This window comes from Gorilla gorilla, chromosome 9, assembly GCF_029281585.2.
Source record: "Gorilla gorilla gorilla isolate KB3781 chromosome 9, NHGRI_mGorGor1-v2.1_pri, whole genome shotgun sequence".
NCBI classification, from domain to species: Eukaryota; Metazoa; Chordata; class Mammalia; order Primates; family Hominidae; genus Gorilla; species Gorilla gorilla.
Genome location: NC_073233.2, coordinates 72,105,409 through 72,129,241, shown reverse-complemented (window position 1 = coordinate 72,129,241; position 23,833 = coordinate 72,105,409). Strand labels below are relative to the sequence as shown.

At 56.4% G+C, this 23,833-nt stretch overlaps 3 protein-coding genes across 11 annotated transcripts in view; 1 reads left to right on the top strand and 2 right to left on the bottom strand.

The window, feature by feature from the left end:
• The window catches only part of NUDT22 (nudix hydrolase 22), a 3,764-nt gene extending 1,085 nt beyond the window's left edge, over nt 1-2,679 (bottom strand). Inside the window, exons 1-3 of one of the 4 annotated variants that reach the window (XM_019036176.3) lie at nt 2,631-2,679; nt 1,796-2,293; nt 1,262-1,360 (exon numbers count right to left, since the gene is read on the bottom strand). In XM_019036176.3, the coding sequence (XP_018891721.2) occupies nt 1,262-1,360; nt 1,796-2,275 (579 nt within the window). In that variant the 5' untranslated portion in view covers nt 2,276-2,293; nt 2,631-2,679. Of the gene's footprint in view, nt 1-1,261; nt 1,361-1,795; nt 2,294-2,500 lie in introns of all 4 variants that reach the window. The other 3 variants (XM_004051425.4, XM_055354381.2, XM_055354382.2) reach the window with 3 other exon arrangements.
• Nucleotides 1-5,145, top strand: part of TRPT1 (tRNA phosphotransferase 1) — an 11,037-nt gene extending 5,892 nt beyond the window's left edge. The window contains exons 1-8 of one of the 5 annotated variants that reach the window (XM_004051426.4): nt 2,728-2,878; nt 3,071-3,154; nt 3,360-3,441; nt 3,970-4,139; nt 4,224-4,398; nt 4,600-4,656; nt 4,731-4,841; nt 4,974-5,145. In XM_004051426.4, the coding sequence (XP_004051474.1) occupies nt 3,080-3,154; nt 3,360-3,441; nt 3,970-4,139; nt 4,224-4,398; nt 4,600-4,656; nt 4,731-4,841; nt 4,974-5,065 (762 nt within the window). In that variant the 5' untranslated portion in view covers nt 2,728-2,878; nt 3,071-3,079 and the 3' untranslated portion in view covers nt 5,066-5,145. Of the gene's footprint in view, nt 1-2,727; nt 2,891-3,070; nt 3,155-3,282; nt 3,442-3,969; nt 4,140-4,223; nt 4,399-4,599; nt 4,657-4,727; nt 4,842-4,973 lie in introns of those variants that run through there. The other 4 variants (XM_019036177.4, XM_063693218.1, XM_019036182.4 and 1 more) reach the window with 4 other exon arrangements.
• Nucleotides 5,070-23,833, bottom strand: FERMT3 (FERM domain containing kindlin 3). 2 transcript variants are annotated; one of them, XM_004051420.5, is made up of 15 exons: nt 21,586-23,833; nt 20,878-21,051; nt 17,575-17,808; nt 17,248-17,367; nt 16,976-17,144; nt 16,671-16,773; nt 9,590-9,697; nt 9,290-9,424; nt 9,159-9,208; nt 8,933-9,057; nt 8,644-8,750; nt 8,295-8,528; nt 7,824-7,948; nt 5,754-5,895; nt 5,070-5,630 (listed from the first exon to the last, which is right to left on the bottom strand). In XM_004051420.5, exons 2-15 carry the CDS (start codon nt 21,035-21,037, stop codon nt 5,451-5,453), a joined length of 1,992 nt encoding a protein of 663 aa, XP_004051468.1. In that variant the 5' UTR covers nt 21,038-21,051; nt 21,586-23,833; the 3' UTR covers nt 5,070-5,450. The 2 variants fall into 2 exon arrangements, with proteins under 2 accessions (XP_004051468.1, XP_055210352.1); XM_055354377.2 differs by having other exon boundaries at nt 20,878-21,048.

Sequence of the window (23,833 nt, the reverse complement as noted above, 5' to 3'; positions counted from 1 at the left end):
GGCACAATCTCAGCTCACTGCAACCTCTGCCTCCCAGGTTAAAGTGATTCTCCTGCCTCAGCCTCCTGAGTAGCTGGGATTACAGGTGCATGCCACAACGCCTGGCTAATTTTTGTATTTTTAGTAGAGATGGGGTTTCTCCATGTTGGCCAGGCTGGTCTCGAACTCCTGACCTCAGGTGATCCGCTGGCCTTGGCCTCCCAAAGTGCTGGGATTACAGGTGTGAGCCACCACGCCCTGCCACACTTACTCCTTTTTCTTTTTTTTGAGACGGAGTCTCGCTTTGTCGCCCAGGCTGGAGTGCAGTGGCGCAATTTCGGCTCACTGCAACCTCCGCCTTCCGGGTTCACGCCATTCTCCTGCCTCAGCCTCCTGAGTAGCTGGGACTACAGGTGCCCGCCATCACGCCCGGCTAACTTTTGGTATTTTTAGTAAAGTCAGGGTTTCACTGTGTTAGCCAGGATGGTCTTGATCTCCTGACCTTGTGATCTGCCCACCTCGGCCTCCCAAAGTGCTGGGATTACAGGCATGAGCCACTGCGCCCGGCCACTTACTCCTTTTTCAACAGACTTGGGGAGTAGGCAAGATATTTATCATTGTTTCCATTGAAAAGAAGAATCCTTGGCGGGGCAAGGCATGAGAATCACTTGAACCCAGGAGGCGAAGGTTGCAGTAAGCCAATATGCCACCACTGCACTCAGCCTGGGCAACAGAGCAAGACTCTGTCTCAAAAAGAAAAAAAAAAAAAAAAGAAGAAGAATCCGGCCTGGTGCAGTGGCTCACACCTGTAATCCCAGCACTTTTGGAGGCTGAGGCGGGCAGATCACGAGGTCAGGAGATCAAGACCATCCTGGCTAACAAGGTGAAACCCCATCTCTACTAAAAATACAAAAAAATTAGCCAGGCATGGTGGCGGACGCCTGTAGTCCCAGCTACTCAGGAGGCTGAGGCAGGAGAATGGCGTGAACCCAGGAGGTGGAGCTTGCAGTGAGCTGAGATCGTGCCACTGCATTCCAGCCTGGGCAACAGAGCAAGACTCTGTCTAAAAAAAAAAAAAAAAGAAGAAAAGAAGAAGAATCCAAGGCAGAGGGTACTGAGGGCTAGAATTCCACTCCAAGTATGTATAGTTGCAAAGCCAACTTCTTCCCTCATTGCTGGCCAGATGCCTGCAGGCCTCCTGCCAGCCCAGACCTGTAGAATTCTGGCAAGTCCTACCCCCTCCCTTCATGTCTACCACCCTGTCCAGGTCAACCTCACTCACCTCATCACAGATCTCCTGAAGGACACTGGAAAAGAGTTCACGTACCACCAGCTGCCCAGCAAGGTCCTGGTGCTGGGGGCTGCCACCAGGGCACAGGGCCTGTGAGAGGTCAGGCTCAGCCCCTGCTCCCCACCTCTTCTCCCTGCCCCATCTCAGGACCAGCAAGCCTATACCTGCTGGCCTTGAGGGCCTGATGTGGCACAGTGTAAGAGAGTTAGTGATCCTGAGTCTGGTGTCCTTTCCCTGACAGACAACCAGAGGTCCAGCTTCAAAGGAGATACACAGGGGGCAGGGGTGGAGTAGGGCATCTTCTTCCTGTGCCCAATCTTTCCTCCCGTGTTTTCTAGTTTCTCACAAGACTGGGGCAGGGGTCAGTGGGGAGGCAGGTGGACTGCCCTGAGCAAGCTTTCAGAGAAACACCAGGCCAATTCTCCCTTTAAGGGATGAAGAAACCAAAGCTGGGAGGATTGGGAGGGTGGAGAGCTGCAGCTCCCTTGAGCTGTCTGGGTCTTCGTGCCCAGCCTGGAATCTCACCTGAGGCTCAGGGTGCCCACCAGGCACATCCACCAGCCCAGGGGCCTCAGCCACCTGCCGGGAGCGGCGCAGGAAGACAAGGAAGTCATCGGCCGTGGCTAGTGCAGCGCCCACCCCCAGTGGGTCCGCCAGATAGGCCTGCGTGTCACCCCAGTCGGTGGCCCCCTGCTGTCGCAGCCAGGCAGCTGAGCTGGACCAGTTGGTGCCCAGGAAGTCTCGGTAGGAAGTAAGGCCCAGGCGCAGGAGCAGCTGTGGCCCCCGAGAGCCAATAGGCGCCAGGGTGGCTGAGTGCAGGCGGAACTTGGGGGCGTCGAAGAGCCAGGGTTGGGCCTTTAGCCGGGTCTCCCAGATGGCAGTGATGGCCTCGTCCCCACCTGGCAGTGGCCGACGGTCATGGGCGGGGCTCAGCTTGGCCTGTATCTGCTCCTGGGGCAGGCCCCCGCCAGGGCACTGCAGCAGCAGGGTCACCTCAGGATCCATGGTCTGAACGGGGCAGCTCTGGGGGAGGATACGGCCAGGCCTGTCATCCAGGGGGGCCACTACCACTCCTGGGCTGCGCAGCTGGCCCCCTCTGTCGCAGACCTCCTGAGGGTACCCGCAGCGCTTCTCCACCCCCCTGACCACTCCTTGGGCAGTAAAACGTGCCATCTTCCCCGCAGGAGCCCCGAGTCCCGCAGGGTATCCAGGACGCCCGGGCATCCCTACCATCCAGAGGTCTTGGGTTCAGGCGCCCCAAATGCCCACGTCCCCCAAACCCAGGGGTCTGCCTCCGACCCGGGGCGCGCGGGGACCCCTTTCCAGGGCCCGGAAGCTCCAGCCTCCAGCGGGCGCTCACCGGCCGCCGGGTCCCGCAGGCTCCGCCCCTTCCCCGAAGCGGAAGTGCCCGCCCCCTTTCCCCGCGGCTTTTCATTGGCGGGTCCGCCGCCCGCCCCGCCGCGGTCGAGGATCCTGGAGGTTTGTCCCCGCCGCCCCGACCCTTCCGCCTGGTCCGTCGGCACGTCGGCCCTGCCCCCCAGACCACCCTGCGGGGCGCACCAGCGATCTGGAGTGCGGGGCTCGGCCTCCCTGCGCTCCTGGCTGACGGTGTGACCTTGGGCAAGTCTGGCCTGCTGGGCCTTAGTTTCCCTCTCTGCAGCAGGGACTTGGGGGTGGTGAACTTAATGAGCCGTATACTCCCACCCAGCGATCACTTCTTGAGGCTTTGTGACTTTCTGGGAGGGATGGGGACGTGGGAGGGGCCTTAAAGCAGTCCCCCCTCGTCACTGCTCCCCACAGGTCTTAACCATGAACTTCTCTGGAGGAGGGAGGCAGGAAGCAGCAGGGTCCAGGGGTAGAAGGGCTCCCAGACCCCGAGAACAGGTGCGCGCTTCCTCCCCACCCCCTCCCACCAGTCCAGGCTCCCTGGGAGTTGCTGGGGGGCGGAGCTGAAGGGTCCTACTATTCCTGGAGACCACTGGCACTCCTCTCTCTCTGGGCTCTCTCTGCAGTGGGTCATTGAGGGTTCAGGATGGGCAGCAGGGCAGGGTCACCACGGATACCAGGGGCCACCGCTGGGTTCTTTCAGGACCGAGACGTGCAGCTGTCCAAGGCTCTGTCCTATGCCCTGCGCCACGGGGCCTTGAAGCTGGGGCTTCCCATGGGAGCTGGTAAGTAGGGGCCTTGGAGGCTGGGGCTTGAGCCCAGAGAGAAACGTGAGCCTGTCTGCGACTCCTCCCTGACGGCTGCCTCTACCGCTCCCTGAGGAAGGCACAGAGGGCACTTCCTCCCCATGCACAGAGGAGAGCAAGGCCTAGAGCCCCTGTCATGTCCACAGCAGACTGAAGAGAGTTCTTGTCTGGGCCAGGCCTGGTGACCGCCCCCTCCAGCCAAGCAGCCAGATCAGCACTTACCCCGAGGGCGAGCCCTGGAGGGTACGGCGCAGCTGGTGGTGTGAGTGTGCACTCTGGGCCAGCGCTATGCTGGGCACTCACCTCCCTGCCCCTCCGTGAGGCAGATCCTCTTTTTATGTAAGTTGAAAAAACTGCGGCCCAGAAAGGGGAGACTTTCTAAAGGTCCCACACAGGATGCCCGAGCGATCTCCAAGCCCAGACTTTGTTTCGGTTGCCTGTGGCTCCCTGTTAACCCTGGCCCAGTCCAGAGCAAGGTTGGCTCCTGAGCACCCTGCCTGCCCACAGATGGCTTCGTGCCCCTGGGCGCCCTCCTGCAGTTGCCCCAGTTCCGCGGCTTCTCTGCTGAAGATGTGCAGCGCGTGGTGGACACCAATAGGAAGCAGCGGTTCGCCCTGCAGCCGGGGGATCCCAGCACTGGCCTTCTCATCCGGGCCAACCAGGGCCATTCCCTGCAGGTCGGGGTGAGGGGACAAGTGCAAGAGCGAGACGGGAGGGACCCCTGCCTGCGAAGGGGGTCTCACTGCTACCCGTTCAACCAGGTACCTAAGTTGGAGCTGATGCCCCTGGAGACACCGCAGGCCCTGCCCCCAATGCTAGTCCATGGTACATTCTGGAAGCACTGGCCATCCATCCTACTCAAAGGCCTGTCCTGCCAGGGAAGGACGCACATTCACCTGGCCCCAGGACTGCCTGGAGACCCCGGTATCATCAGTGGTCAGTGCCCTCCCCTCCACCTAGCTACTCCCACCCACTCTGTCCTCCCAAGTCCCCTTCAAAGATTACAACACTTGTCTGGGGCCACCCCATGCCCAGCATGGAGCAGCACCCCTGCATCCCCCAGCCCAGGACCCTAGTCTGCCCAGGTTGCTGACTGCACTCCAGGTGCCCAGGCCTCAGCTCCAGCTGTCTCTGCAGGCATGCGGTCCCATTGTGAAATAGCTGTGTTCATCGATGGACCCCTGGCTCTGGCAGGTGAGTCTGGACAAAGCAGGAGCTGCCCTTGCCTTCGGGGAGGGCATGAGTCACATCTCTGGCTCTGTCAGCAGATGGAATACCCTTCTTCCGCTCTGCCAATGGGGTGATTCTGACTCCAGGGAATACTGATGGCTTCCTGCTTCCCAAGTACTTCAAGGAGGCCCTGCAGCTACGCCCTACCCGTGAGAGCCACCACCCCAGCCCCTATTCCTTGTTCCTGAAAGCTGTGCCCTTCTGCCCTCACCTCTCTCCTAGCTTCCAACCCTAGACTGACTTAGGTGTCCCTTTCTCTAACCAACTCTTGTCTTTATCAGGAAAGCCCCTTTCCTTGGCTGGTGATGAAGAGACAGAGTGTCAGAGTAGCCCCAAGCACAGCTCCAGAGAAAGGAGGAGGATCCAACAATAAAATATTAATTTATAAAAAAGAAATTTTAAAAAGTAACAAGAAAGAAACTCCAGTTTGAAACCATGTTTCATCATCCTGTAGCTACATCTGGTCTTCTTTGTGTGCTGGGGGACTGCAGATAGGTCAGGAGTATCAGCCTCAGCCACTCAGACAAGGAAAGGGGGCACCACATGAGCTCAGGGACCCCCACCCCCATCCCTGGCCTGGGTGATGGTGCAGCATCTGGCCCTGCCAGGTCCTTGGCCTGCACAAAGTCAGTGACAGCAGGTGAAATGCCCAGCTGGGTGCCTGCCTGGAGCGGGTGTGGGGCAGTGAGCCCCTGTGGGTGTGGGCTTGGGAGTGGCTATGACAGGTGGTGAGCAGGGCAGGGGCAGTCAGACAGCCCTCAGAAGGCCTCATGGCCCCCAGTGAGCTGCAGGAAGAGGTCTTCATCCAGCTCCTCCCCACGGGCCCGCTCCCGCGTCGACAGGAAAATGTAGCCCCCGATGTACTCGTGTACAATTCGGCAGCTGGCAGACACGCAGCTGAAGGCCACATTGATGTGTTCATCAAACTCGATGGCCACCTGAAGGGCAGACAGAGGGGCAAATGGTGGGTGGGATAAGGGAGCAGCCCCTGCCCCACCCTGGCTGGATCCAGCTCCGGCCTGCACCTGTCCCCCATCCATATACCCTGGGTCTGGGCCCACCTGCCGGATGTCCCAGTTGACATTCCACTGGCGCATGTTGCTGAAACGCCAGGTCTTGACCACGTCGCCCACGGCCAAGTCGATGCGGATCAGTCGGTTGTTGGCGATGCCCAGGATCTCGTCTTTCCTGCTGCCCTTGAACCTGGCCCCCAGCGAGAGAGAGTGAGCCAGGGCTTCACCCTGCATGGCCCGAGCCCGCCCAGACAATGTGGCGCCGTGCTGGAGAGCCAGCCCTTCCCGACTGCAGCTCACCAGCTGTGTAACCCTGAGCAAGCCATTTGGGTTCCCTGGGCCTCAAGTTCCTCATCTGGAAAATGGGGGTTAATTGATAAAATCCCCACAACAGCATTTAGCAGCATCGGGCAAACAGGCCAAGCCTTTAAATGGTAACTTTTTTTGGTTTTTGTTACCATCCTCATCAACTGCTGTCTCCCTCCCTTCTTTGCAGTCTTGGGAAACAACTAATCAAAGGGGCCCACTCCCCATAACAGCATCCACCGCTAGCCGTGTCTTGCGGACCGGCGAACCCAGGCCCAGACAGTGAACTGTCCACAGCAGAGCTGGAGCAAGAACTGGTTCTTCTGCTCTCCTGACCTGAAATCTGTTTTTTTTTTTTTTTTTTTTTTTTTTGAGACGGAGTGTCACTTTGTTGCCAGGCTGGAGTACAGTGGCTCAATCTCGGCTCACTGCAACCTCCGCCTCCCGGGTTCAAGTGATTCTCCTGTCTCAGCCTCCCAAGTACATGGGATTACAGGTACGTGCCACCACTCGTGGCTGATTTTTGTGTTTTTAGTAGAGACGGGGTTTCACCATGTTGGTCAGGCTGGTCTCGAACCCCTGACCTCATGATCTGCCTGCCTTGGCCTCCCAAAGTGCTGGGATTACAGGCATGAGCCATCGCGCAGTCTCTTTTATTTATTTATTTATTTATTTATTTATTTATTTATTTATTTATTTATTTGACTGAGTTTCACTCTTTCGCACCCAGGCTGGAGTGCAATGGCACAATCTCGGCTCACTGCAACCTCCACCTCCTGGGTTCAAGAGATTCTCCTGCCTCAGTCTCCCGAGTAGCTGGGATTATAGGCGCCTGCCACCACACTCGACTAATTTTTGTATTTTTAGTAGATACAGGGTTTCACCATGTTGGTCAGGCTGGTCTCACACTCCTGACCTCAAATAATCTGCCCGCCTCGGTCTCCCAAAGTGCAAGGATTACAGATGTGAGCCACCGCGCCCCGCCTATTTGTTTTTTGTTTTGTTTTGTTTTGTTTTGTTTTTTGGAGGCAGAGTCTTGCTCTGTCACCCAGGGTGGAGTGCAGTGGCATGGTCTCAGTTCACTGCAACCTCTGCCTCCTGGGTTCAAGGGATTCTCCTGCCTCAGTCTCCTGAGTAGCTGAGACTACAGGTGCGTGCCACCACACCTGGCTAATTTTTGTATTTTTAGTAGAGACAGGTTTTCACTATGTTGGCCAGGCTGCTCTTGAACTCCTGACCTCATGATCTGCCCGCCTCGGCCTCCCAAAGTGCTGAGATTACAGGTGTGAGCCACCGCGCTTGGCCCAGCCTATTTATTTTTGAGACAGAGTCTCGCTTTGTCACCAAGGCTGGAGTGCAGTAGTGTGATCATGGCTCACTGCAGTCTTGACCTCCCAGGCTCAAGAGATCCACCCACCTCAGCCTCCCGAGTAGCTGGGACTACAGGTGACCACCACCATGCCCAGGTAATTTTTTACAATTTTTTGTAGAGACCAGGGACTTTCTGTGTTGCCCAGGCTGGTCTCAAACTCCTGGGCTCAAGTGATCCTCCTATCTCTGCCTCCCAAAGTGCTGAGATTACAGGCATGAGCCCCAGCACCTGGCGTGAGCTTTGTCTCTTATGTTTGTTGTGGAGGGACAGCATGAGGGGCACACATGGGGCCCTCAGTAAGGCCTGCTTACAAAGAACAAGGGAAGGGAGTCTTCAGGGTGCCTGTCCAGAACCCACTCTTGGGATGTGGGCACACAGCAGCCAGGTGGCAGGTGAGGGCAGAGACGGTGCTGGGCAGGGGGCTGGGCCGGGGGCCATACCTGACCATGACATAGGAGATGCCGAAGTCGGGCAGGGACTGCCAGGCCTGGATGAAGCGCAGCTGGGCCTCTGCCAGCGACAACTGGGCCACATTCTGGTGGGCTTCCAGGATCCGTGGGGTGAGCTGCGGGACCATACTGGTGATGGGCTGCCAGGCACTATTCCCCTCCTCCAGAGTCACCGAGCCCCCACCTCCCCGTCAGGGTGACAGCATGTGAGCCTGGGAAGGGGCAGTGCCCACGTGGGGCCGCCAAGGTGCAGATGTGCACTGCGCCAGGCTGCGAGGTGGACATGGGCACCTGGACCGTGACTCCTCCCAGAGGGTGGGTACCAGCCGCGCAATCTCAGGGACACAGTGGGAGAAGCCCAGTGAGTACGTAGCTTTCCTGAGGAAGGCTCTGTGGAGACCCAGGGGTCAGAGGTCTCTGGGTAAACACTATGCTCATTCCCACCCTGACTCCTTCTGGTACCTGTTTGGCCTTGAACTTTCGCTGGAAACGGGGGGCAACGAGGCCGTAGGGGTTGAGGCCCTCGGCAGAGGCATCAGGGCCGTGGGGGTGGTTGCCCTGGCCCCCACTGCCCGTGCGCTGCAGGCTGAGGAAGGCCAGGATGGCCTGCACCTCGCTGCTGTAGCTGCTGTCGGCCATGGTGCGGCCTTTGGAGGCCAGGCGGCAGCCAGCCATCCAGTGGGCATACTGCTGCTCCTGGGCAAGAGGGGTGAGGGGGACAGTGCTAACCAAGCTTGATGCTCCTCAGCCCCTGCCCCTGCCCCAGCCCCAGCTCCTGCCCGGCCTTGGCCCCTGCCCAGCCCTCACTCACATCCTGGCACCGCAGGTAGATCTCACTCATGCCCTCAGGGGAGGGCACTAGGAGTTTAATGCAGAACTTCTGGCCGGAGACGTTAACATCGGGAACCACCTCACAGCCTGGAGGGAGAGAAGGGGAAGAGCCGCCTGAGGTCCTGGAGTGCATCCTAGCCCACACCGTCACCTCAGGACAGAGGGCATCTTCCCCGGTCTCCAGGAGGAAACAGGGCCAGTGAGAGCATTCACCTGCCTAGCCCACAAGTGGGGATCCCCCCACCCAGCCCCTGGCCCTGTGCACTTACCCTTGAGGTTGAGCTGCTGAATGGGGTCCCCAGGGGCCTCGTCCTGGCTCTTGTAGTAGGACAGTGTGGTCTCCTTGAACACCACCCAGTGTTGGCGGTAGCCCTTCAGGGTCAGCTTCCGGGGCCTTCGTGGGATGCGGGGGTTTGTGAAAGGCTGCCTCAACCCCTCCCTCCATATGCAGATCAACCCCTCCAGCAGGGCTGCCTACTCTGGCCCCCAACTCACCGAAAGATTCGGAGATGGTCCTTGAGCTCTGGGATGGTGGTGAGGCTGTCCTATAGGAGGACCAGAGTCAGAGGGGCACCCGGTGCCTCACAGTTCTCCCTGCCCAGCCCCTGCCCTGAGCCCCTCCTCACCAGCACATCTGTGGGCGCCGACCCCTCCAGCTTCACCTCCAGGTTGCTCAGGGCCACATCCAGGTCGTCCAGCCCTGGGTCTGTGCCAGCCGGCTCCCCCACCTCCCCGCTCTGGGACAGCTTGTTGATGTGGTACTAGGTGGTCATGAAGCCAGGGAGGGCTGAGTCCAGCAGCCTGGTCCCCTAGCAGTACCCTCAGGCCGGGCTTCCCTGGAGGTAGCCCCCACTCAGGAAGGCCCTTCCTGTCCTGGGACTGGCTCACCTCCCAGCTGCCCTGGTGCCCCCAGGCCCGCCTGGTACCTGCAGGGCGGCAAACACCATCATCTCCTCCTCGGTGCAGTCAATCTCCTCCAGCAGCAGGTCCCACCGGGCCTGCTCATACAGCTGTGTCAGCCGCACGGGGTCTGTCTGGAGCGGTGGGAGAGGAGGCTGGAGGCTGGGCTGGTCAGATGCCAGCTACCCTGGACGCCCTGCACTGAGCCCCTGCCAGCCTTGGCCCTCTGCCCTGCCCTCCTTGCTGAGGCAGATTCATTCAGTGGCCAGACATGGGCCACAGACCTCAACCCCATCCTTAACAGCCTGCTAGCCCCCTGCTGCCCAGGCCTGCACGTCTAAACCTTGGCTTGGTTGTGCTGATGTTTACTGTGTGCTGGCATGCTGCCCTGGGTGCAGGAGAGACCAAGTAAACCAATCAATAAGTCAAATAATTTAAGGCTGCAATAAACACTATCAAGGAAACAGTTTCCACAGGGAAGCTCACATGAGCCCTCAGTCTAAGGCCCCCCCAAGTTCAATGGAGATGACAGAATGGAACATGGGGAAGCAGTCAGGGAAGGCTTCCCTGAGGAGGTGACAAGCTGAGTAGAGATAGGAAGGATGACAGCGGGCCACTCAAGGGAAGCGTGAAGGAAGAGGATTCCAGAGAAAAGGAACAGGGAAGGCAGAGACTCCAAGAGGGGATCCCAGTTACCCACAGAACACCAACAATCCCGCTGAAACTCACCCAAAATTGATAGCAAAGGTTTAGGAAGATAAACCCAAAAGGACAAAGGACAGGCCGGGGCGGTGGCTTGCGCCTGTAATCCCAGCACTTTGGGAGGCCAAGGCAGGCGGATAGCTTGAGCCCAGGAGTTTCAGACCAGCTTGGGCAACATGGTGAAACCCTATCTCTACTAAAAATACAAAAAATTAGCCACATGAGGTGGTGCGTGCCTGTAGTCCCAGGTACTCAGGAGGCTGAGGTGGGAGAATCACCTGAACCCACGAGGTTGAGGGTGCAGTGAGCTGTAATTGCACCATTGCACCCCAGCTTGGGGGATAGAGTGAGACCTTGTCTCCAAAAGAAAGAAAAAGAAGGCCAGGCGCAGTGGCTCACGCCTGTAATCCCAGCACTTTGGGAGGCTGAAGCGGGCAGATCACGAGGTCAGGAGTTTGAGACCAGCCCGGCCAATGTGGTGAAACCCCGTCTCTACTAAAAATACAAAAATAATTAGGCCAGGTATGGTGGTGCATGCCTGTAATCCCAGCTGCTCGGAAGGCTGAGGCAGGAGAATGGCTTGAACCAGGGGGGCAGAGGTTGCAGTGAGCCGAGATCTTGCCATTGCACTCCAGCCTGGGTGACAGAAGAAGACTCCATCTCAAAAAAAAAAAAAAAAAAAAATCCTTACAGAGCTAAAGCACTGCACTCATAAATCAAGACCAGAATATTCTTTTTTTAAAGGAATGTAACTGGGCGCAGTGGCTCACGCCTGTAATCCTAGCACTTTGGGAGGCCGAGGCGGGCGGATCATTTGAGGTCAGGAGTGTGAGACCAGCCTGACCAACATAGTGAAATCCTGTCTCTACTAAAAATACAAAAATTAGTTGGGTGTGGTGGCAGATGCCTATAATCCCAGCTACTCAGGAGGCTGAGGCAGGGGAATCTCTTGAACCCGGGAGGCGGAGGTTGCAGTAAGCCGAGATCGTACCACTGCACTCCAGCCTGAGTGTGACAGAGTGAGACTCCGTCTAAAAAAAAAAAAAAATCCCAACTTCTCAGGAAGCCGAAGCGGGAGGATAACTTGAGACCCAATCTGGGCAACGTAGCAAAACTCCATCTCTAAACAATTTTTAAAGAATTAGCCAGGCTTGTGGCACATGCCTGTAGCCCCAGCCACTCAGGAAGCTAAGGCAGGAAGATTGCTTGAGCCCAGGAGTTCAAGGTATGCAGTGAGCTATGATCGCACCACTGCACTCTAGTCTGGGTGACAGAGCGAGACCCCATCTCTAAAAATAAAAAAAAAGAAAGATAAAAATATAAATTTGGTTCTATTAAAATTAAGAGCTGCTGTTTATGAAAAGAAACCATTCAGACAATTAAAAGGCAAAGCACAGAGGGGGAAAATATATTCACAATGTATTTATCTGGCAAAGTGCTCATATCCAGAATATATAAAGAACTCCTACAAATAAATAAGAAAAAGACAAACGACTCAATATGACAATTGTCAAAATGTTTGAACAGAAACCTCACAAAGCAGGATATCCAGATGGCTAATAGCCGTATGAAAAGGGACTCAACTTTATTAGTCATCAGGGAAATGTAAATTAAAGCCACATGGAAAGCAGATCAGTGGTGGTCGGGGTGTGGGAGGAGGAATGACTGCAAATGGGCATCGTGCAATCAGTGCTTGTCTGGGGCAGTGGAAATGTTCTAAAACTGGATTGTGGTGATGGTTGCACAACCATACACATTTGTTAAAAATAAGCTGAGCCGGGCGTGGTGGCTCATGCCTGTAATCCTAGCACTTTGGGAGGCCAAGGCGGGTGGATCACGAGGTCAGGAGTTCAAGATGAGCCTGGCCAACACAGCAAAACCCTGTCTCTACTACAAATACAAAAATTAGCTGGGTGTGGTGGCACGTGCCTGTAGTCCCAGCTACTCAGGAGGCTGAGGCAGGAGAATTGCTTGAACTTGGGAGGCAGAGGTTGCAGGGAGCCAAGATCACGCTATTGCACTCCAGCCTGGGCAACAGAGTGAGATTCTGTCTCAAAAATATGTAAATAAATACACACATACATAAATAAATAAATACATAAGTAAAAATAAAAAAATCAAGCTGAATGGTTACAGGGGTGATTTTTATGGTATGTACATTCTACCTCAACGAAACTGTTTAAACAAAATTATATGAGATACCATCACCACACCTATCTGAATGGCTACAATGAAAAAATAGAAAATACCAAGCACTGGTGAGTTGTGGAACAACTGAAACGCTCATCCACTGTTGGTGGGAGTGTAAACTGGTCCAATCACTTAGTTGTGTGTTTGTTTTGAGACAGAATCTCACGCTGTTGCTAAGCTGGAGTACAGTGGCTCGATCTTGGGATCTCGGCTCACTGCAGCCTCCAGCTCCCAGGTTGAAGCGATTCTCATGCCTCAGCCTCCTGAGTAGCGGGGATTACAGGTATGCGCCACCATGCCCAGCTAACTTTTTCTACTTTTAGTAGAGACAGGGTTTCACTGTGTTGGCCAGGCTGGTTTCAAACTCCTGGCCTCAAATGATTCGCCCACCTCAGCCTCCCAGATTTCTGGGATTACAGGCGTGAGCCACCGCACCCTGCCTGGTGCACTTTGAAAAGCTGTTTAATAGTATCTACCACAGTTCAACTCATGCGTGCCCTATATCACAGGGCATAAACATGTTCACCAAGATACATAGCTTCTTTATAGAATGTTCATAGCATCTCTATCCATAACAGCCCCAATCTGGAAATTGTACAATGTCCATCAACAGTAAAATGGATACATTAATTGTGGTATTTGACATAATGAAATGTTATACAACAGTGAGAAAGAATTTAAGATGAAGATATATGCAATATGGATGAATCATACAAACATAACGCTGAAAGAAGCCAGGTGCAAAAAGAGTATAGACTGTGTGGCTCCATTATGTAAATTTCACAGACAGAACTAATCTAAGATGTTAGAAGCAAAGTTAGTGGTTACTTCCTGTGGGAGCTATTGCCTGGAAGGAGTGTAAGGGGGCTTCTGGGCCCAGTAAAATTCTGTTGCTTGATATGTTAATTATATTTGTGTATTTTTCTAAATGTATGTTACACTTAAAAAGAAAGCCCTATGGCCAAGCGTGGTGGCTCATGCCTGTAATCCCAGCACTTTGGGAGGCCAAGGCAGGCGGATCACCTGAGGTCAGGAGGAGTTCGAGACCAGCTTGGCCAACATGGTGAAATCCCATCTCTACTCAAAATACAAGAAGAAATTAGCTGGGCGTGGTGGCGGTGGGCATCTGTAATCCCAGCTATGTGGGAGGCTGAGGCGGGAGAATCGCTTGAACCCGGGAGGCAGAGGTTGCAGTGAGCCGAGATCACGCCATTGCACTCCAGCCTGGGCAACAAGAATGAAACTCCCTCTCAAAAAAAAAAAAAAAGCCCTATAAAAGAACACTCAAAAAAGAAGAGCTCTTGGAACTTAAAAATATAGTTACAGAAATTAAAAATTCAATAGATATTTTAGAAGATAAGTTGAAGAGGTCTCCGGAGAGTAGGACACAGAAAGAAAAAGAACCGAAAAATAAGAAAAAAAGTGTCGGCCAGGCATGGTGGCTCACGCCTGTAATCCCAGCATATTGGGAGGTTGAGGCAGGTGGATCACCTGAGGGCAGGAGTTTGAGACCAGCCTGACCAACATGGTGAAACCCCGTCTCTACTAAAAATACAAAAAATTAGCCAGGCGTGGTGGTGGGCGCCTGTAATCCCAGCTACTAGGGAGGCTGAGGCAGGAGAATCGCTTGAATCCAGGAGGCGGAGGTTGCAGTGAACCAAGATCACACCATTGCACTCTAGCCTGGGCAACAAGAGCGAGACTCCATCTCAACAACAAAAATAGATAAATAAATACAGTTAGCTGGGCATGGTGGCGCGTGCCTGCAGTCCCAGCTACTTGGGAGGCTGAAGCAGGAGATCGCTTGAATCCGGGAGGCGGAGGTTGCAGTGAGCTGAGATTGTGCCATTGTACTCCAGCCTGGGCAACAAGAGCAAAACTCATCTCAAAAAAAAAAAAAAAAAAAAAAGGCAATTATGAACTTCAAAAACATTTGAGCAAAAAGGGAAAAAATAATCATAGTTACTCTGTGGCTTAACTAGGAACACTATTTATATGTGTTACTATTTACAGCCATATCACATTGTTTTAACCAAAGACTATAGACACTACTCACTTAGAAAGAGGCAAGGAAATGTGTGTATTGTGTGGGCAGGGAAGAGAATGTAAGACAGTGAAACCTTCTTACAAAGTCAATAGATAATGTGTGAAATGGCAAAACAAAGAAGTGGAAATATGTCATAGAGAAGAAAACACTAGAATAAAAAGGCACAGCTGGCCCGACGCCGTGGCTCACGCCTGTAATCCCAGCACTTTGGGAGGCCAAAGTGGGCAAATCACCTGAGGTCAGGAGTTCGAGACCAGTCTGACCAACATGGAGAAACCCCGTCCGTCTCTACTAAAAATACAAAATTAGCTGGGCATGGTGGCTCAACGCCTGTAATCCCAGCTACTCGGGAGGCTGAGGCAGGAGAATTGCTTGAACCCAGGAGGCGGAGGTTGTGATGACCTGAGATTGTGTCATTGCACTCCAGCCTGGGCAACAAGAGCAAGACTCCATCTCAAAAAAAAAAAAAAAAAATTAGGCCAGGCACAGTGGCTCACTCCTATAACCCCAGCACTTTGGGAGGCTGAGGCGGGTGGATCACCTGAGGTCAGGAGTTCGAGACCAGCCTGACCAATATGGTGAAACTCCATCTCTACTAAAAAAATACACTCCTATAACCCCAGCACTTTGGGAGGCTGAGGCGGGTGGATCACCTGAGGTCAGGAGTTCGAGACCAGCCTGACCAATATGGTGAAACTCCATCTCTACTAAAAAAATACAAAAATTAGCCAGGCCCACGCCTGTAATCCCAGGAGAACTGCTTGAACCCAGGAGGAAGAGGTTGCAGTGAGCCGAGATTGCACCACTGCACTCTAGCTTGGGCAACAGAGCAAGACTCCATCTCAAAAAAAAAAAAAAAAAATTAGCCAGGTATAGTACACGCCTATCGTCCCAGCTACTTGGGGAGCTGAGGCTTAAGGATCACATGACCCTGGGAGGTCCAGGCTGCAGTTAGCCGGGATAACACTACTGCCCTCCAGTCTGGACAACAGAGCAAGACTGTGTCTCAAAAAATAAAAATAAATAAATATATAAATAAAGCTTAGGAGAGAGACATCTGAGCTGGAGATGATCAACTGGGAGAGAGTGTGGAGATGGTATTGAAATCCACAAGACTGGAGATGACTGAGAGAAGGAGAGGAGAGAGCAGAGGCCCAGAGTGGAGCCTGGGGCAGAGCCTGGGGCTCACCAACACCGAGAGGCCATGGAGAGGAGGAGGGAGCGTCACAGAGCCTGGCAGAGTGGCTCGGGGAGAGGCCACCCCCTAAGCAAGTGTACAGGAGGCTTCAGGAGGAAGATATTCCGGAGGAGTGGTCGGGGTGGTGTCTATGCTGCAAGTAAGTGGTCAAGTAAGAAGCGGGTGGGACATGGCCAGGGGACAGATAGCCTGGAGGCGTGGCCGCCTCAGCAGGTGCACTTCTCACATGTGGATGGTGTCAAAATATATAGAATAGCTGTGGCCAAGGAGTGAGAGGGAGTCGAACAGCACCCAGAGAAAGCTTGGAAGCAAGAAGTGGGATTCTGCGGAGCAAGCGTTCAGACAACTACGATGTTTTGCAGAGAAAGGGGGCAGAGAGGCGGGGCCTACAGGTAGAAAGAGCAACCTGTGGGCTTCTGGGAAGTTTTTGAGATGTGCGCGAAGCACATTGCATGGAGCATTTTGCCTGGAGCATGTTGGTTGCCAATGGAGGAAGGGAGGAAGAGTGAACAGGGCACAGAGGGGCCACCCTGCAAAGCTTCCTTCCTCACCCACCCCCAGGTCCTGCAGTCCCTAATGGTGCCCCCTCCAGGAAGCCTTCCCAGAGTTCCCAGGCTTGGGCCTCTCCCACCTGAGCCCCAGACTTCTCAGGGGCACCCACACACACACTGTCTATGAGGATCTGTGGGTCTTAACTTCCTCCCCGACAGCTCCCTGGGAAACAGGCACTGAGACTTACTGGTCTTCATCCGCTTCAGCATCTGCCCGGGGCCCAGGACCTGGCCTGATGCTGAGGTGAGTAGATGAGTTTCAGTGCGTGTTTGTGGGGTCAGTAAACAAAGGTGTGGATGGACAAACGGGCAGACGGACAAGCCACTACAAGTCACTAACATCGCAGAGCCCATACCCCAGGCCCTAGGTCTCCACGTCTCATGGACCTGAGGCCCGCTTTCTCCCTGCCCTGACCCACCTTGGGATCCAAATCGAAGAAGCTGTAGTACTTGAAGCGCAGCCAGAGTGCGTCCCCGGCCTTGATGCCCTGCTGCATGAGACACCGCGACGAGTCCAGCCACCTGGGCCGCGGCAGAAGCAGGAGTCAGAGCTGCGCCAGGTACGGCCGTGGGGTGGGGAGGGGGGCTGGGCTGGGGGGACAAGCACACACAGAGAAAAGGCCTGGAAACGAAGTGTGGATCTGGGGTGGGCACAGACACGGGACAGGGGGGTGGATCCTGGGTGGGGGAGCCCCAACACAGGGGGCGTGGCTCCTGGGTGCACCTGCTGTGAAGCTGGGTCTTGTCTGACAGGGAGCTGGGCCGTGGCAGACGCTGGAGCAGGAGGGGGTCGGGTGGAGGCTGGGGCCGGCTCAGCATGTGGTAGCAGGCCTCGGTCTGGGCGCTGTCTGAGAAGTGAGCTGGCATCCCCCGGAACAGTGCAGGTGCCACGCCTGGAGCGCAGGTTGGGGGTCAACCAGGCCTGTCCCCCAGGGCTGGGACTTACGGGCCGGCCCCTGCCCTCGCCCCCCCAGGCCCACCCCCACTTGCACTCACCCCCAGCCAAGACGACCTTGCTCAAGTCATAGAGCTCTTCCTCTGGCTCCTTCTCTTTCTTCTTCTTCTCCTTCTTCTCAGGAGCCCGGAGCAGGGACAGCTCCTCGGGGTGCCGGATGCCTGAGGGGAGCTGGGGTCTCAGCGGGGACTAGGTCCTGCTGCAGCCTCCCCACCTCACCCATGGGTGCTTGGGGCGGGTCACAGCCCTGCAGGCAGGGTGGCAACCCAGACAGCAAGGACAGCGTCAACAGAGCTGGGCCTGGAAACGGGGGGACCTGCCTCTTTGCATCACCCTCGTGGGCCAGGGGAATCAGCTGGGCAACTTACTGAGGAGGCGGCAGATGGCAGCCACAGCCTGGAAGAGGGGCTGGGAGAAGCTGGCACGGAGGCGCAGTGCGCGGCGGTTGGGCAACCGAAGGATGACGGGCCGGTGCTGGGGCCCAAAGAAGAGGCGTGCGTCGGCCAGGATCCCGTACTTGTCCAGTGTCCAGTGGGTCTGCAGCAGCCACTGCCTCTTCTGTTCCCACCAAATAGCATGGTCTGACCAGTCCTGCTTGCGATCTGTGGGGCACGGGGGCACATCTGGGTCCAGCCTTCCTCCCTGGTGCCCCCAACACCCAGCACAACCCCAGGATTCAGAAGCCTGGGGCGACCACTCCCCTGCCCTGCCTAAGCCAAGAGTGGGGCAGCCTGGGCGGGCCTGGGGTCTACCCCATGGTAATAGCAGCAGGGCTCTCTGTAGGCAGCCCCTGATTTGGCCTTCTAGGCTTGGCTTCTATATCGCTTCCCAGGGGAGCTCTTCAACCCAGAATCTGAGTGCCCCAATCTTAGCACCCCATCTCTTGCATTCCAGCCCACTGGGCTCCCTCCACATGACGCCCCCTCTGTCCTCCCATAATCCACGGTTTAATGGCCTCTGTCTTGCATTCTGGGGAGCTCTTGGAGGCAGAGACTATGTCTGTCTCACTGCTGTATGTCCTCAGGGCCTGGACCTGTGCCTGGCCTGGAGCAGTGAGCACTCAATATTTTTAGCTATTAGCTGTGTGACCTTGGACAAGCCACTTAACCTCACTGGGCCTCAGTTTCCCTGTAAGATATAATAACGATCTTACAAACTGGGACACGGAACAATGCCTCCCATGTGGTAGCTGCAGGGTTTGCGGCAAACTTGTGCATGCACATGACGATCCATGAGTGAGCATTGAATTAGAGATGTGCGTCTGTCCCTTGTCAGCCAGCTGGGAACTGGAGTTACAGTAATGGGAGGCACAGGTCTCCCCACCTCCTCCCTCCAGGAGCATGCACAGGAGGGAGACAGCATAGGAAAAAGGCTGCTGGAAAGCTGCTCTGGGCACACAGCCCTTGAGAGTTTGCAAAGCCGTTTCCTGAGTTCCTCCCAAGTCCTCCCGGTGAGTTTTCTGATTCCCACTGCATCCCACCCGCCTCAGCCAGCCCCCAACCCCACTGCTGCACATGCCGGGCATCACCACTGCTGCCAAACCAAGAGAAGCGCTCGTCCTCTGGCGCTTCCCCTCCCAGGCTGGGCCCTTCCCTCCTGGGCACCCCGGCGGGACCCTGGCTGTGTGCCGCCGCATCCCCTTGTCTTGGCTCCTTGCTCTTCTCCTGTCCTCTCTGGTCCCTCTCCTGACCGGCCCCTTACCTTGTCCTTTCCCCAGGTTCGGCCTGGGACCCTCTTCTCCTGCCTCGGCCAGGTCCCCTTACTGGGTCTCCCTATTCTGTGGCTTCAGTTGCCATTTTCTGCTGCCTCCCCATGCGTGGCCCTCAGCCCAGACCCTGCCCTGGGCCCCCAGCCAGAAACCCATGTGCTGCCAGCTGAGGGGCCTGTCCACTGGCTTCCTCCCTTCCAGAACCCTCTGTTCCTGTGGCCGAGTGGCTGACACTGGGACTGTAAGCACCATGACTCCTGGTCTTGGCTTTTGGTGCTCAGCTCAGACTCGCTGTGCACAGAGGTGCCCTCTCCTCGCCAGCTCCCCCTCCTCACCAGCTCCCTACACCACCTCTCAGGGCTGGGGGACACGGACTCGTGCCAAAGGCCCAGGCATCCTCCCTTTCTCTTCTAGCCACCACATGTAATCAATGCCAATCCCACCTCCAAAATCCACCCTCCTCTCCGTCCTCCCTGCCCGGCCTTAGGAGGCCCTGGTGTCTCTAACCAGGACCACAGCCTCCTCAGGGGCCCGCCGCCATCAGCCTTTCGCCTTGCTGCTGACCTTAGCAGGACAGCCTCCTGCTGAGAACCCTTCGGTGGCCACCTTCCCCTCCAGAAGAAAGTCTAGACCCCTTCTGGAGGCCTTCGGGGCCATGCAGAGCTGGCCAGGCACCATCCAGCCTCATTTCTGGTCATGCTCCCAGCATCCTCACCGGCCGAGAGCCCTAATTCACAGCCCTCCGAGTCCCAGCGCCACCACCTTGCTCCTCCCTGCTGAGGCCACCTCTCAGGACTTCTCCTGGGGTTATCCCCATCCTGGGCTCACAGCAGCCCCCTCCTCAGGCTCCAGGCCCCCATGATAGTGCCCTCTGTGCGGCAGCCGGCACGCAGCCCCCACGGGTCAGTCTCACCCGCTGCTGCTCCAGGAGGCCAGGGACTGGCCCGGGGCGGCCAGGCTGAGCATCAGTAGACAGAGCTGATGTGCTTAGGAGTGACAGTATCCCCACCACAGGGAACACAGAGCTAAAGGGACTTGCCCTGGGGTGCCCAGCAGCGGGTAGAGCAGCGGGGTCTGTCTGACTCCAGGTTAAGGCCTCCTGCGTTACCCTCATGCCGTGCCCTGGGGCCACCCAGGTCTTCACCACCCTCTCTCTGTTCCTCACTTCTCTTCTCACAGCTGCTCCGGGCCCTGCCCCTGGCAGCTCCCCTCGCAGCCTCAGCCTTGTGGCCGGGCCGTTCTGAGCCCTATCCTCTCCACAGTCGGACTGACCTCCTCCTGTCTGCACGTGGTGGCCTGGCGGGGTCTGAGGAAGCCTCCCCGCCATCACCCACCCCCCACCGGCAGCCCAAGCCCAGGCTCTTGGCCGGGACTGTGGTGGGCCTGTCTTCCGGCTCTGCCTATCGGGGTCTTCCTGCTGCCCTCTCAGGAAGGGGTAGCCCCCACCCCCGGCAGGGAAGGAAGATGAGGAGCCCCCGTGTCACTGGCCCCGTGGTCCTCCATGACTGATACCACAGGCTGCTCTGCTGTAACTTCCTGTGGGGGCAGGGCCTTCCCACCCAGGCTGGGCCTGTCACCAACCTGCTGAAAGCTTCCGCCAAGGGGAGGGAGTGTGGGGGCAGGCCCCTAGGTCACCTAGACCCCCTCAGACCTCAGCAATGTGACTTCGGCCTCGGCCCAGGCAAGACCACCCCTTCTGCCCCTATTGGTGGCTGAATGGAGGATCGTGGCTGGGTCTGATCCTTAGCAGACCAGCTGGAGCAGGAGGGAGGGAGGGAAGAGGGTGGGAGGGAGAGGAAGTTGGGGAAATGTCTTTTTTGGAACCAAATGATTAAGCTAATGCCTGAGTCACCGTGACACCATTATCGGGAGGTGAGCAGCAGGGATGGCCCGGAAGTGCCCAGAGACACCCGTGGCGGCCGCCCATGGTGCCGAGTTCAGCAGGCGGGCAGCGGACACTCACTGATCTGCTCCACAATCTTCAGGAGCACCCCGCCGATGTGCGACTCCCCAGTGACCCGCAGGGTGACCGACTCGGCCTCCGGGTCCTCCTCTCCCACAAACACCCGCAGCTCCCATGATGAGTCGATGTAGTCCCCGGAGGCTGTCTTCATCCCCGCCATGGCTGCAGCTGCTGCTACAGAGTGTGGAAGGAGGCAAGGTGGGCAGGCCCTGGTAGGCCTCTGGGTTCGGGCAGAAGAGCTCTGTGGTACCCTGGACACACCCAGAGGAAAGCCGCTCATGAAGGAGGGCGGGAGCGAGCCCCCAGGCCAGCACGCCCATGGTACCCTCAGACTCTCTCTCCAGCGCTGGCGCTTGAGCCGCGAAGGCCCTCAGAGACCATGTAGTCCAACCCGCTTCCATCCTACAGGCGGGCAGACTGAGGCCGGGTAAGAAGGGGCTCACTCAGGACCACCGTGCTCAATGCCAGCCCACAGCTCACTCCCAGACCCTCAGGGGCAGCTGCCCACTCTGGCCATGGCTTCGTACCCAGGCCAGGAAGTAGTTCCGATCCTGGCCCACAGCTCAGATGCCAACATCACAAACCAGCCAAAGCCTCTCCGGGGAGGTGGAAAGTTCAGGCTGCCGCATGGCGAGAGGCAGGCTGGGCAGAGGCTGCAGGAGGGTAAGGAAGAGAAGGGCCCAGGGTCCCAGTGAGGCCTGAGCTTACCTTTCCTGGCAAGGGCTGGGGGCTGCAGGTGGGTCTCGGGCTACACCGCTGTGGGCCGTGGGCTTCCTGCCCTCCTTTCTCTTTGGAGCTTCCTTCAGGGCAGCCCTTGCCTGTGCCTTATCACGAGCAGGGCGGGTTCAGCCCCTCCCCAGGGCGGGCTGGCGCTGGGTGCAGGAAGCACGCTGCCAGCCCACAGAAGGTTCCAGGGGCCCCCACCTTTGTCCCCAGAGAGCACAGGAAGCTAGGGAGAGCGGGGCTTAGCGACTCAACACCATAAAAACGCCCCCTTCCTCATTTGGAGGGAAGCTCAGTGCAAACTCAACAAGTCCCCCAGCTGTGTGTGTTCAGGGCTAGGTCCACTTTTGTGGGAAGTGTCTGCCATCCCCAGCCTGTCACATGAGGTGGGGACCTTGGGCTTTGAAACATCACTGGGCTGCCGGAGGGAGAGCCCAGGAATTGACAGAGTGTCTCCAGGTTATTTGGGACTCACAAGTTAAATCGGCTCCAGCCTGGCTATCCCTATCAACCAAGGATCCCTCAAGGCCCCAGAGGGAAACAAGTCCATTTTGCAGTTTTTCCTAGCTCCGCGTAGGGCTACCTTCAAACTCATGAACTCAGACCTGCCAGGTGAACAAGTGAACAGTACTTGGCCCTGACCATCCACAACCTCCCGGGCCCTCAGGTCACCCAGCTCCAAACACGACCCCTCCACTGTGCTCCACTTGGATGAGCCTCCCCGAGTCCCCACGAGACTCACTCCCATCAAGTCCCTGCTTAGGTGACACCTCAGGGGTCTCTGGTGGTCTATACCCTCCTGCTCATCACCTGCCCTAGGATGTGGACTTCAGTAGAGCAAGGCACGTCCGCCACCACCTCTGCGCAGGACAGCGGCCTTTCCAGTGAACACACTGGGGTTGGAGCACGCAGGGTGGGCAAGCCTGGGGGCGGCAGAGTCCTGCCGATGGGGGAGGCTGCCTGAGCGGCGCTGCTCAGATGGGGAAGGGGGAGGCCTGCCGGGGATTCCCAGGGGAAAAGAAAGCTGATGAAACTAGCAGCAGGAAGTCCAGCCAGCTGCTAGTCTCAGCGCCTTCCTAGCCCAGAAAGCAGCAGTCTTGGAGCAAATGAGGAAGTTTTACTCCTGCCCCAAAGGCCTCCCCAGTCCAGGAAGAGAGCTTTAGAAAACACAGCTTGTTGCAACCATGGAAAAGTGTAATTAAAGCTTAGCACCCTAAGTTCTCAGGTAAGAGCCGTGCGTTAAAACCATCACCCAGGCCAGGCGCGGTGGCTCACGCCTGTTAACCCCAGCACTTTGGGAAGTCCAGGCGGGTGGATCACGAGGTCAGGAGATCGAGACCATCCTGGCTAACACGGTAAAACCCCGTCTCTACTAAAAATACAAACAAACAAACAAACAAAAATTAGCCGGGCGTGGTGGCGGGCGCCTGTAGTCCCAGCTACTCGGGAGGCTGAGGCAGGAGAATGGCGTGAACCCGGGAGGCAGAGCTTGCAGTGAGCTGGATCACGCCACTGCACTCCAGCCTGGGCGACAGAGTGAGACACCGTCTCAAAAAATACAAACAAAAAAAACCCATCACCCAGCAGGGTGCAGTGGCTCATGCCTGTAATCCCAGCACTTTGGGAGGTTGAGGCGGGCGGATCACTTGAGGTCAGGAGTTCGAGACTAGCCTGGCCAATATGGCAAAACACCTGTCTCCACTAAAATATAATAATTAGCTGGGTGTGGTAGCAGGCTCATGTAATCCCAGCTACTGGGGAGGCTGAGGTAGGAGAATCGTTTGAACCCAGGAGGTGGAGGTTGCAGTGAGCCGAGATCACACCACTGCACTCCAGCCTGAGACTCCATCTCAAATAACAAAACAAAAACAATCCATGACCCAACTCCTAAATCTAACAGCAGCTAACAGCATAGCTGCCCTCTCCCCACAGAGGTCTCAGCATCTCACATTAGAATCCTGTTCTCTGGATCTAGCTGGTTTCTAACTTTGAGACTATAATGTGGAGAATTAACAGCACCCAAAGCTTATCTGAACCTCTCATTGGTACTACTTGGGGTGGGGAAGCCTTCAGATTCCCTTCCAGCTGCTGAGCAACAGCGCCACCTGCCAACCTTCTTGGCAAAGCCATGGAGCTGTGCCAAGCCACCTGACTCCTCCTAAGCCCGCCCCAAAGAGAAGAGCAAGATCAGGTTCCAGGAGCAGCCCCTGCAAGACAAACTCCTGGTTAAAAA